The sequence below is a fragment of the Oncorhynchus clarkii genome, chromosome 4 (genome assembly GCF_045791955.1).
Source record: "Oncorhynchus clarkii lewisi isolate Uvic-CL-2024 chromosome 4, UVic_Ocla_1.0, whole genome shotgun sequence".
Classification (NCBI taxonomy): domain Eukaryota; kingdom Metazoa; phylum Chordata; class Actinopteri; order Salmoniformes; family Salmonidae; genus Oncorhynchus; species Oncorhynchus clarkii.
The window spans coordinates 63,126,141-63,141,069 of NC_092150.1; the positions used below are offsets into that span (position 1 = coordinate 63,126,141).

Consider the following 14,929-nt stretch of genomic DNA (forward strand, 5'->3'; position numbering starts at 1 on the left):
CCACTTTAGATCCCATCTGGACTCCATGCTGTCAGGATGAGAAAGGGAGTCTTACAACTCATACTCATTCCAACCTGTTAAACATTGAATAAATGCAGGCATTTTTAAACCTTACGTGGGCGACTGAGCACAGTACAAAGACAGAAAAAAAGCAAATGTCCCCTCCAACCAGTCCTATAGGAAACCATCTGTGCCTGTGTTTTCTCTTGCAGATCACTAGGACTTTTTAAAGTAAATAATGAGCCGGTTATACAATGCAAATGTGTTCCTGTGTCTAGCAATCTGAAAGCGGTTGGATTTGCGTACTCTGTATGAGTTGATGACAATAGACAGTAGTACTGCACAGCAATAGGACCGAAGAGAACAAGAGGATATAGTTGTACTGTACAGTACATACCCTTATCTGAGAGGGCCTTGTTGGGGCTGAACTTAGACTGATCCTTGTTATTCTAAATCTGATTCTTTCAACTGATATCCCCTCCTCCCCTCTTCTCCTCCCCACCCCTCTCATTGGTCTACAGATTGCCAGTGTCACAACAATGGCTCTGTGTCGGAGGTCTGCCACCAGGAGAATGGGCAATGCCCATGCAAGCAGCATGTGGTGGGACGGCAGTGTGACGAGTGCATGGTAGGTCACCAAAGTATCAGTTGTCATTCCGAATCTTGTCAATTCGGTCACTATGTCATTTTATCATTGGGATACCCATAAAAAGGTGGACAATCTATGGGGACATTTCAAATCAGTTACTGCGTCAGATACTGTTGATTAGTAACGCTGATGTCTGAAGTTGAACCAATTTTTCACTCCGGTGTTTGGTTTCACAAATATATTGTCATCTAAATATTTCCCAAAGTTTTAGGGTGACGACCTCATTTATACTCAGTACCTCAGACATTCACAGATAACTAACTTCCTGCCCCTCACTGCTCCTGGTGAATGAAGCCCAATTGTTGGTGGGATGCAGAGGAGCAGGTGTGTAAGCCGTGCTCCTGCAGCCGTACAGGGGCCATGTCCCAGCGCTGCGACCTGGAGGGACGTTGTATCTGTAAGCCCGGCTTCGTGGGCCATCGCTGCGACCTGGGTCGCCAGGGTTACGAGCGTCGGGAGACGCGCAGGCCAATAGAGAGGGTCCGGCTGCAGCAGGTCCAGCGCTGGGGCTCGTCCCGCTCTGGGGGCTGTCCCAGGGCAGCCTACCGCACCACAGCGGTAAAGACAGTAAAGATTTGCAGCACTGAGTGTTTTAGTGTGTTAGTGTGCTGTGATGCATCCCAAGCCTGCCCAGCCAACCACCCACCCACCCACCAACCCATCCGCCGACCACCCATCCACCCACCAACCAACCCACAGGGTCCATAGTTATAATTTTGCCTCACCTAGCTACGACGAACATGTCCATCCCAGACCCTGACTATATGTGACTGCAACCTGACCCCACTTCAAACCTGACCATATAGGCCTTCTCTGACCGACCACAACTGACCACTCACCATCTTCCGAACAGAACAGATCTGATGTGTACTGGCTGGAACACAGCATGACTCTAACCTGACCTGAGCTGACATGACACATTGCCTGGTCAGCAGTAAGCCTCTGACCTTAATGACTGTATGTGAAACAGCCTGGTGCTCCACTCTTCTTAGCCTCTGCTTTCTGCTCAGGTTTCACCTGGACCTGTCACTGAGTAGCCTTGTGTGATACAGGCTGCACATACTAATGCATATTTTAATTGAGCTAGAATTGTACTTATATGAACTATTATGTACCGTATGTAAATATCCATATACTGGTTGCAGATAAGGTATAGGTGCAGAACAGCATTCTTTAGATATACAGATGTAGGATCTTAATTTGACCCATATTGTCGCAGCAAAATAATCCTTCAGCAACAGGATTTGAACGTTTAGTCCATAACATGAAAAGTGAAATACTATTAATATAATTGTGTGTTAGTGCAGGTTTTTAGTGAATTTGTGTAAATCACAAAGCTCATCTGCATTTTCTGCAGGTGCAGGAATGCAATTCTCAGCAGCAAAAGAGTGATCCAATTAAGATCCTACGTTTGTACTGTGCAGCTAGATGTAATTGTAAATCCTTGAGGCGTTGAAGAAAAATATAATGCACAGTGTGATTAAGTCAGATAGTAATCTACATTGTAAAGAGGTGATTGAGGATTCTTGGAAATATCCAGCCCCCACTAGACCCTTCAATTGATGTGAGATCTCTTCATAAGTTGTTGTTCTATAATATTGCCCACTTATCAAGCCGGCCCTTTACGTTGTAATAGTTCAGCCTTTCTTACAGCATTCATCTTAATTGAACTCTTATTTAAAAGTTCAGTTTTTTCACCTTGGTCAGTGGCAGTGTTCGGGAAGCTACTCTGAAAATATTGCGTACCAAGCTACCAATTACTTCCCACTAAAGACACACTAAAGCTACCCTTAAGGAAAACATGGTTTACTTACCTTAAGTTACTTTGATAAAAAGTAGTTTGCTCCAAACTACTTAATGAAAAATGATCATATGTAAATCTGAAATGTCATAGACTACAAATTGCAAGAACAGATCACTATAGTATATTATGTTAACCGAATGTGTAATTTAACCTACTAAACACAAAAATGAGGTTTCAAGTGAGAATTAGCCAAGGCAATGATTGCCTACTTCGCTCATATTGTGTGCAACGCTAACACACCAGGCTGGAACCACGCTATACCCAACCAAATTACACACAACCACGCTACACACAACCACGCTACACACAAACACGTTACATATACACACATTTTTCTTTAGCTGTGCTGACAAGAGTAAGCAGGCACTTCTCACACACAGACGTCAGTCATCCCTAACACAACACCTGGTTGCTGCTCAGGCGCTAACCGCTCTCTGTCAATCAATCAGCCATCCATTTCCACTCCCGCCTCCGAGACAGCTGGATCCACATGGGATGGTGGAAGCATCCCACCAGGACACCCAGCACCCCCAGAGAGAGCTCCCCGGAGGGGGGGGGGGGGGGGGGGTCTGGGGGAGAGGCCCAGGGATGTGTGCTACCTACCACCGTCACCATTCCTTCCTGTTGAAGGGAGAATAATGCAGATTGCCAGCCAGGCAGGAGCTGTTGGCTCCTCATATAATCAGATTCATATCGAACCATCTGTCTCTGGCTGCCTCCTTTCCCCGTCGCCTCGCCTTCTATAGCTACAATTCCCATTTACTTATTCACCACATGTTGCTGCATTTATAGTGAGACATGGGCATTTCCTCTGCCCGACGCACGGAGAAATGAGTTTATATTAGATTATGTTTTGGACTTCTAATATGTTGTATATCCTCACCATCAATTGAACTGTTACTATTGTTACTACGGTTCAAATCATGTTTTCTCGTGCAGAGACGTTATTGAATGCTGTGTGTTCTTGAAAACTTAGTCTGAAGTATTGAGCTGTGTGTTTTACAATGTTTGCGGTGTGTCACTGTGTGCTGTACCTGTTTGCTGTGGTAATAGCACCCTATGTCTGTCTATGACAGCTCTCTGGAGTCCCTGAATGACCTCAGTATCTCTGTGCTGTCTCCCAGCCCCAGACTTACGGCATTCAGTCCGCTGGAGTCTGTGCCCCCTGCAACTGTAACTCCTTTGGGTCCAAGTCCTTTGACTGTGACGAGTCGGGCCAGTGCCGGTGCCAGCCTGGTGTCACTGGGCCCAAGTGTGACCGATGCGCTCCGGGACACTTCAACTTCCAGGAGGGTGGCTGCGCACGTAAGAACTGACTGCCATCTAACTGATTGATGTCTGCAAAGAACTTTTGGTCAATACAACACATGAATACATATTATTTAGATTTGATTACCGCTTTCCTTGATGTTAAATGCTGGATGACCTCAAACCAAAAAGGGTATTTACTCTCTTCCAGGTTTAATGGAAAGTTGTGGTGCTGAGCCTATTCTGTTGTTTTGAGTGGAGTTTGTTTTTCCTGCCTCTTTCCCAGCGTGCCAGTGTGCCCATGTGGGAAATAATTGCGACGCCAACACAGGACAGTGCGTCTGCCCTCCCAACACTGTGGGGGAGAGATGTGACAAATGTGCCCCCAATCACTGGGGTCATGATATCATGGCGGGCTGCAAGGTACACCTTACTTCACCTCATCTCATGCCACTCCCCTCCAAACTAGTCCTGTCTGGCTCTTTCCTGGAGTTAGGCCTATTCTTTTGTTGATAAAAAATGCTCATTAAAAAGGTTTAGCAAAATAACTTCAACTTTTATAGTACGGAACATTCACAAAATAGAAATTAAAACCGCACAGAAGTGCTTTGAGATTTAATGGAGAAACACATCATGGGATTACTGCTGTGACGATATGCATAATTGTATAATTAATTTTGCAGCCAATGTTTTAACCCGCTTTTGTGGAAGGTCTGTGGAATGTTTACTATGTGAAGCCGATGGATTAACCCTTTGTGACTGGGTATTGATTAATATAATGGTACATTGATTATGAATAGTTGACCATCTCCTCCACAGGCTTGTGGCTGTAACCAGGTGGGCTCAGTGACGCAGCAGTGTAACCCCAACACCGGCTGCTGCATGTGCCGGGACCAGTTCCAGGGAGAGAAGTGCAGCGAGTGTAAGCTGGGCTACCGGGACTTCCCACAATGCATTTCCTGCAAATGCAACGTGGCAGGTTCAGACAGCCAGACCTGTGATGCAGACCAGGATGTGTGCGCCTGTGCAGACAGGACTGGACAATGCAGCTGCAAGGTAACCCACAACCATCAGTTGATTGTGGTCTACTCTATTTACTATCTATATACTCTACTATTCTCTTCTAGAATATTCATCACAGGATGCTGTGTCAAGTGATTGCATCAGACCTCTCCAAATAAGTGACGACAAGAAACTACAATGAAATTCTCCCAAAAGAAACCAAAGCCAGCTCTCCTGGCACCTCCCTGATGTCTAGCCAGCACTGACTTAATCCAAGTAGCTTTCACTGCCAGTTTCACATTTTAAACTTGGAGTTACATAGCATAACTAGGCCTGTATTTTCTAAGCCTCACTGCAACTACCTGGAAATGTCCCATTAGAATGACTAAGGCAGATTGCTCCATATAGCCTGTGTTTCAACAGCAGCACTCTAGCTCTCCGTACCTTCCCTATCTGGGCTCAGCATAGGGGCCTGTCGCCATCCTCTGCCTGGTTGCCAGCATCGAACAAACCCGGAGCCAGGCAAACAAAACCCAGGCAGGCAGGGTAGCGTCTGTGTGGGGGAGGAAGTGTGAGATGGAAATAGACCTGACGTGGGGGGAAGGCATTCAGATTAGCTAGCGCCAGGCAGGCAGGCAGGCGTCGCCATCCCCGGCTCCGTGCCTCACAGTGACAGTGCTGTGACATTGTGACAGGCTGTCACATAGGGGCCACCTATGAGAGGTGATGACTCTCATTAACACACACAGAGAGAGAGCGAGAGAGAGAGAGAGAGCGAGAGAGAGAGAGAGAGAGAGAGAGAGAGACCCAGTAAAAAGCCACTTTCTACTCTGAAGTAAGGTGACACATGCAGAAGAGATGATTGTTGTTGTTGGGTCTCTTGTTGTACTGTTGTGTGTGTGTGCGTCTTCCCTCGCTGGATGTTTATTTTAGACTACTGGGATGGAAGGATAGAGATAAGAGGTTGATGGGTGTAGGGATGTTAGTGATGGAGAGTGACTGGAGGGGTGATGGACACGGTGATGGGGTGGCGTGGCTCTGTGTGTTCCATGAAGCCATGGCAATAGAATTTCTGGCATCCTTAGCATCCTCCTTCAAGTTAAACCCACAGACTGGTGTGTAAACAAAGTGTTCATATGTAGTTCATGGCACAACCAATGTCTGTTATGAATGCTGCTTCTCAGTTCTGGATGCTTTGGGAGTGTATTAGCTAGGGAAAAGCATCAGATAAAATAGAAGGGAAAAGTTCCATATGAAATAGTGTTTTTTGGTGTGATGCACTGTTATCAGGGCTGTCACTGTGTGTGTCTGCTGTACGCGGGGGTGTGCCCCTTATCATTCCTTCTCAGACACATGTCACTGTGATACACATGCACAGTAGCCCCTTTGACATGCACCTACTGTATCTACACACATGGCTGCCTTTGGATTCTTGTGAATATCACCTTCTTTGATCAGTCCAGAGCAGAATAGGCGAAGAGCACAAGAGATATGACTTTTTCCGCCACTGTTATTTATAGCTTGGCTCTGTCTTAAATCAAATATCTCTCTAGGCCTATATTATCTTTGCAAATCTGTTCAGATTGATTTTATATTTGTTCTTATGTATACTTTACTGAAAACATCATTTTTTTGTGTGTGTGGACAATATTGGTCATCAGACATTTTGGACTTGGACTGTGTCTTAATTCCTGAGTGTTCGGTCCCCAGGTGAATATACAGGGTCTGAAGTGTGACCAGTGTAAGTCGAGGACTTTCGGTCTGAGCACAAGCAACCCACTAGGCTGCAGTCAGTGTTACTGCTTTGGTATGTCCAGCACCTGTACTGAGGCACAGGGCCTCATCCGCATGTGGGTAAGTCAAGTCATGAAGAAACGTGACAGAAATCCACACGCAGCACACATCTACACATGTATTCCCCATCATATGCAAGTCCACCCACACACAGGTACTGTATTCATACACAAACATACAGCAACTGCGAGTGCACCCACTCACATCACGCAACACGCACACACAGACAAACACATATAATATGAATAATGTTCTATGCCAGTGGTCACCAACCGGTCGATCTCCAAGGATTTCCTACTCGATGGCCATTTATTTCTGTAAAAGGCCAAATGATAAAGCCTTCCTTTCCTATTTTCTTATTCGTTTCGCGCTGTTTGAGGTAGGTGCAATTGATTCAGCTTCCCTGCGCGCCGGGTAGGCAAACTGTATAGGCCTACCACTGGCTAACTAGATAGCTCAGATCACCGTGTCTGCAGCTTTCACAAGCCCACTGAGAATTTGTTTGCGGACTCTACTGTGTGAGATTTCAAAACTAAACAAAAACATGACTTACAGAGAGACTGCTGCTGTTTTCTGAATGATTTAATATTCACATTTTTATTCAGCACTGTCAACACTTCTTTTAACACTTTTATAAGCCGTGAAACGCCCTGTCCCTTTCCACTCGCGCTGCAAAGTGTGTCAATGTATTTGCGTTGTTGTTAGCGACTTGCGTCTCTCTAAAACAGAGGAGTAGCGTATTTCAGAAATAAATTAAATGCGATCGAGTTTCACCCGTCAGCTGGAAGACTGTCCCATTTTTGGTCAGTCAGCAGGAGGAGGAAGAGCTGATGAACAGTGAGAGGCAGCCTCTCCCTCCCTCGCGCTCTCCCTCCCTCCATCCGCTGAGACTGACCATCACAATAAAATAAAAATAAATAAAAATGCTAACGATTTCAATTTATGGCTCAATAGGCCTATAACAAATTATATATTACCAGTGTGATCATATACCTTCCGTTTGAAAATATCATTTTAAAATGGTCTGAGAAGAACGAACACCATTGGCAGGGCAATTCAAGGATAGCCAATATGCAGTGATGTATTGAGCCTACAGCCTACTGCATAAACCTCATTGCTACGGAAGTGTTTTAATAGGTTAATGTTGCGTAGGCGTACGTTTTTTTAAAAGTCATGTTTAACTGGCCTGCTTTTTCACTCAGAAAGGGGTCTCGGCACAGAAAAGGTTGGTGGCCACTGTTCTATGCTTTCTTGATATAGGCTACTTAATATGGGCTATGATAAAACAACATTTGTTCTCATGCAACAGTTAACAAACATTAATTAGTCCGATTACACTTTACAACTTACTGTATGTGCAACCACAAGTACTGAAATAGTCTAGAGAGAAATGCCACAACACAGCTATATGATTTTATGGGAAACAGGGTAAATATTAATTTCATGAAAGTGGTTCTCCTCCATTGATTCATTCCCAACCAGGTATTTACTCTCCATCTTATTTCCCTGTAATTTATGGAACGTAGTGAGAACCAGGGGGACCAAGCACAAACAGAAGGATAATATATATTATAGCCTCGTACAGTGGGTGGGAGAGGGTTTATTGGGGGCTTGGAGCAGGCAGAGGCTGGGAGCTGCAGCTTCCCTGTTTGTTTTTAATAAGGATTTTCTGCCAGAGCGCCTCAGACCTGATAACCCTCCATCCGCTGTGTCCATGGAGACCGCGGCTGAGGACATCGGAAGAGGGACCCTTCTTTCATATAAATGGAAACGACAAACAAATTAAATAAAGGTTGCCGTCCCAAAGTTAATCTAAATTTGTTTGCTTTAAGATGAAGAGAGAAAAAAAACAGAGAATCCTCTCCCTCATTCATTGGAAGTCAGGAGATTCTCTCTAAGTCAGTGAGTCATGAGATTGCATGGTGAGGTGAGGGGCACAGCCTGGCCCCCCTGGAGCCTTTAGTGAGCCATTTGCTGGATATTTAGATGGGAAGGGAGGGCAAATTTAAAACAGGGGCCTCAGAAGCATAGTCTACTGTAGAGAAGTGGCTTCTTAAATATATGCATGTTCTACTTGCCCAATTAAACACATCTCTGGCCTGCCCTCAGGATGTGAAATGCATTTTAATCTACAACTATGTGAGAGGCTGAGTCCTGGTGTGTTATTGGAGAATACAGTTGTCCAGTGTCACAGAGGCTGTTTTCCTTTTGAAAAACACTTGCATCGCTCTCTCGCAACATAGGCCATTTAAACCCTTGGGACAGAGCTTCCCAAATACAACCCGTTATCTGTGTATTTTATGTGACATTAAGGCCAATAAGTGATGCTGTTTGTTTGTTGTGTCTGTGCTGCTGTAGCTGTCCCTGAAACCAGAGCAGACCAAGCTGCCCCTAGTGGACAAAGCCAACCTGCAAGAGACCACAAGCGGAGTGACCTTCCAGCACCCAGAGATCATCGCTAATGCAGACCTGGTCACCCAGAAGCTGACCGAACTCTACTACTGGAGACTGCCTGAACAATTCCATGGTTCCATGGTGAGAGCACCCTCATCTCGATGTTATTTAAACCCCAGGTTGATAACAGGTGTACAATTGAATCCTTATAGTGGTTAGAGCGTTGGACTAATAACCGAAAGGTTGCAAGATCGAATCCCCGAGCTGACAAGGTAAAAATCTGTCGTTCTGCCCCTGAACAAGGCAGGTAACCCACTGTTCCTAGGCCGTCATTGAAAATAAGAATTTGTTCTTTAACTGACCTGCCTAGTTAAAGAAAGGTAAAATAAAAAATGTCATTAAAAAATATACTGTATGTAGTTGCTCGGGACTGCTTTACGTATAGACTATGCTTACACTGAACCCAAACCCATGCACATATCCGGAGTGACAATACATGTATTTGAATTGAGACCTGGTGAACAATACTGCTTTGAAATACTTTCTAACTTGCACTTATCAGGAGTTGACTGTATTCTGTTCAGAGATGTGAATAGTACTAACAAGCTTCTTTACTTGGATGTGGTTTCTCCTCTTTAGATCACAGCCTACGGCGGCAAGCTGAAGTACGCCATCTACTTTGAGGGGCGTGACGAGACAGGCCGCACCTCCTACGAACCCCAGGTCATCATAAAGGGAGGGCCCAACAGAGACAAGGTGATGGTCCGCCACATGCAGGGACTGCAGATTGGACAACTCACCCGGCACGAGATCGACATGACAGAGGTAAGGACATAATCCAGTGTTTCCCAAACTAGGGGTCGCGACCCCATGTGGGGTCACCTAATTTGAAAATGGGGTCGCGTAAGAAAAGTTGCGCCTCATAGAACTGGGGTTACGCCAGTAACCTCCGGTAGCTGTCAGATGAGGTTGTAATAAACAGAGCGGTTTCTGTTTTCTTCCTACAAATGTGGCTCTTGAACGGTTGAAGCTACAAAACATTAGGACCCTATCACTGAACGATAAGGCACTCTGGAACATGTACATACACTAAACACCATTTCCCTCTGCTATGCCCACAAGTCGTTAGAACCGATTGGACGAGACCAGGCACTAAATCAGACTGGAGGAAATAGGGGGTCACGGGCCAAACTAGTTTGGGAACACCCATGGCATAGGCTTACATGGTGGACCGTCTCTTGTCTTGTTGTTACAGTTTCCTAATGTCTAAGGATGCAGTCATGATCCATTTGCCACGGAAACTCGCTTGTGTTGTTAAATGGTGGTCCTTTTGTGGTGGATGCCATGCAAGTACATCTCTTGTCATTGTCCCAAAAACTCTTCAAAGCTAGATTCTAACCTCTGGAGATATGAGAAATAAACTTTGAAGTGATCATAGAATTAGGAATTAAAATACTTTATACCACAGCGTTGTTGAATTCTCGTTTCTGATTGATAAGAAGGGCATTCTAGAATAGACATTAAAACCAGATAACGGGACAGTTGGAAAAGATATCGGGACACCTTGCAGTCATGCAGTATGTGCCTACGCGTACAGATCGTACATGCTACAAAGCTATGCCAACATTCCATTCAAACAATGCAGTCAATCCACAGCCATACACTGGCTGAAATCAGTTGATGATAGGACTTACTGTAGACAAGTTGTAAATGCAACAGGTTGTGATATTGTATTATATAATAGCACTAACAGCTTTCCAATTAAAAATGTTTTGAGACATTTATGGTCTGTTTGCATATATTTTAGAGGCTATTTATACCGAACATGTGTATAAAACGTGTATAAACTGTATTTATAATTAGAGTACCATCCAAAAGTTTGAACATACCTACTCATTCCAGGGCTTTTCTTTATTTTGACTATTTTAATAGTGAAGACATCAAAACTATGAAATAACTCATAAGGAATCATGTAGCAACCAAAAAAAGTTTAAACAAATCAAAAAAATATATATATTTGAGATTCTTCAAAGTAGCCACCCAAAGTAGCCTTGATGACGGATTTGCACACTCTTGGCATTCTCTCCACCAGCTTCACCTGGAATGCTTTCCAACGGTCTTGAAGGAGTCCCCACATACACTACCGTTCAAAAGTTTGTGGTCACTTAAAAATGTCCTTGTTTTTGAAAGAAAATGTAAAAAATTGTCCATTACAATAACATAAAATTGATCAGAAATACAGTGTAGACATTGTTAATGTTGTAAATTATTATTGCAGCTGTAAACTGCGGATTTTGTATGGAATATATACATACTTTAGGCGTACAGAGACCCATTATCAGCAACCATCACTCCTGTGTTCCTGTGGCACGTTGTGTGAGCTAATCCAAGTTTATCATTTTAAAAGGCTTTTGCAGTTATGTTAGCACAGCTGAAAACTGTTGTTCTGATTAAAGAAGCAATAAAACTGGCCTTCTTCACGAGACTAGTTGAGTATCTGGAGCATCAGCATTTGTGGGTTCGATTACAGGCTCAAAATTACCAGGAACAAACACCTTTATTCTGAAACTCGTCAGTCTATTCTTGTTCTGAGAAATGAAGGCTATTCCATGTGAGAAATTGCCCAGAAACTGAGGATCTCGTACAATGCTGTGTACTACTCCCTTTACGGAACAGCGCAAATTGTCTCTAACCAGAATAGAATGAGGAGTGAGAGGCTGAGCACCTGTTGGCTGCTTTTCCTTCTCTCTGCGGTCCAACTCATCCCAAACCATCTCAATTGGGTTGAGGTCAGGTGATTGTGGAGGCCAGGGCATCTGATGCAGTACTCCATCACTCTCCTTGGTCAAATAGCCCTTACACAGCCTGGAGGTGTGTTTTGGGTCATTGTCCTGTAGAAAAACAAATGATACTCCCACTAAGTGCAAACCAGATGGGATGGCATATCGCTGCAGTATCGCTGTGGTTGCCATGCTGGTTAAGTGTGCCTTGATTTCTAATTAAATCACAGACAGTGTCACCAGCAAAGCACCCCCACACCATCACACCTCCTCCTCCATGCTTCAAGGTGGGAATCACACATGCAGAGATCATCCGTTCACCTACTCTGCGTCTCACAAAGACATAGCGGTTGGAACCAAAAATCTCAAATTTGTACTCATCAGACCAAAGGACAGATTTCCATTAACTCTGGGTCTTCCTTTCCTGTGGCGGTCCTCATGAGAGCCAGTGTCATCATAGCACTTAGCACTTGATGGTTTTTGCGACTGCACAAGAAACCTTCAAAGTTCTTGAAATGTTCCGCATTGACTGACCTTCATGTCTTAAATTAATGATGGGCTGTCATTACTCTGCTTATTTGAGCTGTTCTTGCCATAATATGGACTTGGTCTTTTACCAAATAGGGCTATCTTCTGTCTATCTTGTCACAACACAATTCCACAAATTAACTTTTTAATTGAAATGCATTCCAGGTGACTACCTCATGAAGCTTGTTGAGAAATTGCCAAGAGTGTGCAAAGCTGTCATCAAGACAAAGGGTGGCTACTTTGAAGAATCTAAAATATAAAATATATGTTCATTTAACACTTTTTTTGTAGGTGTTATTTCAATGTTTTGATGCCTTCCCTATTATTCTACAATGTAGAAAATTGTAAAAATAGAGAAGAACTCTGTAGTGAATAGGTGTGTCCAAACTTTTGACTGGTACTGTATATAAAATAATTATCTTACACAATTTCTGATATATCACATGCCTTACTTTTATTTTCCTGCATAAGTAAAATTAGGATTATGCCACCACTGCTATTCATTCCAATTAGACTGGTGGCTGCCATTTTCACTACTTTCTGGAACTTTGAGGGTTTATGACATAGCCTCTCGAGTAATTTAATAGGATCTTGATGCCAGTGATGTCATCAACATGTTTTGTTTTTCAGCACGAGTGGAAGTACGAAGACAAGAAGGCCATGACACGCGAGGACTTCATGGACGTGCTGTTTTATGTTGACTACGTCCTCATCAAGGCTTCCCATGGGAACATGATGAGACACAGCAGGCAAGCTCTCCTCTCTGTCTTTGTCTGAACACACAATGGGCTAGACCTAAACATACCGTTAGAGGGCTGTTTACTCTACACTCTTTCTTTTAGTGTCATGGTCAGGTTAGTCATGTCATGTTAACATGGATAACCCTCTGTATTTAACAGTGACATGTTCGTTCCATTTAACGAACAAGGGGCAATAGCGTTTGATCATATCATGTTTCAAGTATAGTTGTATCGTTGACATTGGCTCACATGGCTGTCGCACTCCCTGTCTCTATCTCTCTCTCTACTAAAACACAGGATCTCTGAGATTTCTATGGAGGTGGCAGAGGAGGGAAGGCCGTCCGTGGAGAGTGAGCGGGCCCACCAGATAGAGAAGTGTGACTGCCCCCTGGGCTACTCCGGCCTGTCCTGCGAGGTAAGCTAGCTAGCCACTGAGACAGCTGTGTCTCTGTGTCTCCCAGAGCATCAGCCATGGCGACAGGGTCATCCATCAGAGAGGGGTGTGTGTGTGTGTGTGTGTGTGTGTGTGTGTGTGTGTGTGTGTGTGTGTGTGTGTGTGTGTGTGTCAGTCAGTCACAGTCCAATCAAAGCCACAGACATGGAGACAGGAGGAAACAGCTGTTAGAAACCCTCCACAAGACAATCCTTCTCATCAAAACTGCCAGCTCTCTCTCTCTCTCTTTCTCCCTCTCTTTCTCACAGCTCCATCCAGACACATCCAAAGCTCCCCCACTCTTTAGCGCGGCTCTAATACACTCCTAATTAACTCTTGTGTTACTACGACAACTTCCATCCAAACCTGAGTGTTACTGATGTGTCTCCTACTGGATTCCTCATAAAGGTGGCTATAAACAAACCAGACAGATGGCACGTATTTGAAGCTGCCACATAGTTAATAAAGTATTTTTAAACAGGCGTTTATCGTGTTTGCTGGGAACAGATGGCTTCTCAAATTGACCCGATTAATTCTCAGTACGTGTGTCTCGTTGGAGCTCCAGTGGAGCCTGGCACTACCGTGAGCGGCTCGGGGTGGGGAGGGGGGGGGGTGTAACAGCCTAACCAGTAACCGTGTGTCTGTCTCTGTTTCGCCCATCGGCAGGAATGTGGGGCCGGGTTTTACCGCCTGTCTGCCCGCAGCGGTGGCGCAGCCTCCAGAGCAGGCATCGGGAGCTGTGCGCAGTGCCAGTGCAACAGGCACAGTGAGGCCTGTGACCCAGAGACATCCATCTGCCAGGTAAGGTCTTTACAAAGTCCCCATGACCTGAGGAGAAGGGTGTCGTTGGCACTGGTTGGCAGGCTGCCCTGTGACTGCACCCATACCCGCCCACTCTACTCTACTCTACTCTACTCTACTCTCTGCCATAGATGGGTAATTAGCCCAACGCTTTACTTTTCAACTCAGTTTCACATTTACATCAGCCCAGACCTTTATCTAGCCAATGAAAAACTCTCCTCCTTTTATCCTCTATCTTCTCAGCTCCCCTGGTTTTCAAACCAGCTCTCAGTCTAAACAGTTGCACTTTCTCCAAGTGTAGAGGATCAGCAGATTTGTTCAGAAGCAATTTGATTGGCCACATGGTCCACTGCCACCAGGAAGTAGAGCATAGGTTAGTGTCTGGGGTAGATTTGACTTGGAAATACTAACAGAGATGTTACGCTAGAGAGAAGTCCATGCTGTTTAATGTGGAACATAATGTGCCCTTCAAATATAAAACAGGGCCTTTTGGTCAAGTTAATGACCAACAAAGCTCTTATTCTCTGCTTCCCAAATCTTCCCCTAGAGCACATGGAAGCCAGCCCTGCCTCGTGTTATAGTGTGGAACTGGAACTCTATGTTGTCAAAGCAATCCCAGCTTTCATTTGTATTTGTGCTAATAACAATATCATTTGCATTTTACGGAGCAGGCAAATTGAAAATGTTAAATGAGTTTGTACAGCGTAATTTGGTTAATTGAGGTACACAGGAAGTTAATGAACGTCTTTGGAATAC

General features: G+C 44.5%; 1 protein-coding gene across 6 annotated transcripts in view; it reads left to right on the top strand.

Annotated features, from left to right (window-relative positions):
* LOC139407080 (laminin, alpha 2) overlaps positions 1 to 14,929 on the top strand; it is a 138,841-nt gene that overhangs the window by 82,221 nt on the left and 41,691 nt on the right. For 4 of the 6 annotated variants that reach the window (XM_071150427.1, XM_071150428.1, XM_071150429.1 and 1 more), the window contains exons 20-30: positions 522 to 628; positions 944 to 1,207; positions 3,578 to 3,758; positions 3,988 to 4,124; positions 4,521 to 4,757; positions 6,414 to 6,557; positions 8,856 to 9,032; positions 9,531 to 9,716; positions 12,830 to 12,948; positions 13,237 to 13,354; positions 14,039 to 14,173. In XM_071150427.1, the coding sequence (XP_071006528.1) occupies positions 522 to 628; positions 944 to 1,207; positions 3,578 to 3,758; positions 3,988 to 4,124; positions 4,521 to 4,757; positions 6,414 to 6,557; positions 8,856 to 9,032; positions 9,531 to 9,716; positions 12,830 to 12,948; positions 13,237 to 13,354; positions 14,039 to 14,173 (1,805 nt within the window). The remainder of the gene's footprint in view (positions 1 to 521; positions 629 to 943; positions 1,208 to 3,577; positions 3,759 to 3,987; positions 4,125 to 4,520; positions 4,758 to 6,413; positions 6,558 to 8,855; positions 9,033 to 9,530; positions 9,717 to 12,829; positions 12,949 to 13,236; positions 13,355 to 14,038; positions 14,174 to 14,929) is intronic. The other 2 variants (XM_071150431.1, XM_071150432.1) reach the window with 1 other exon arrangement.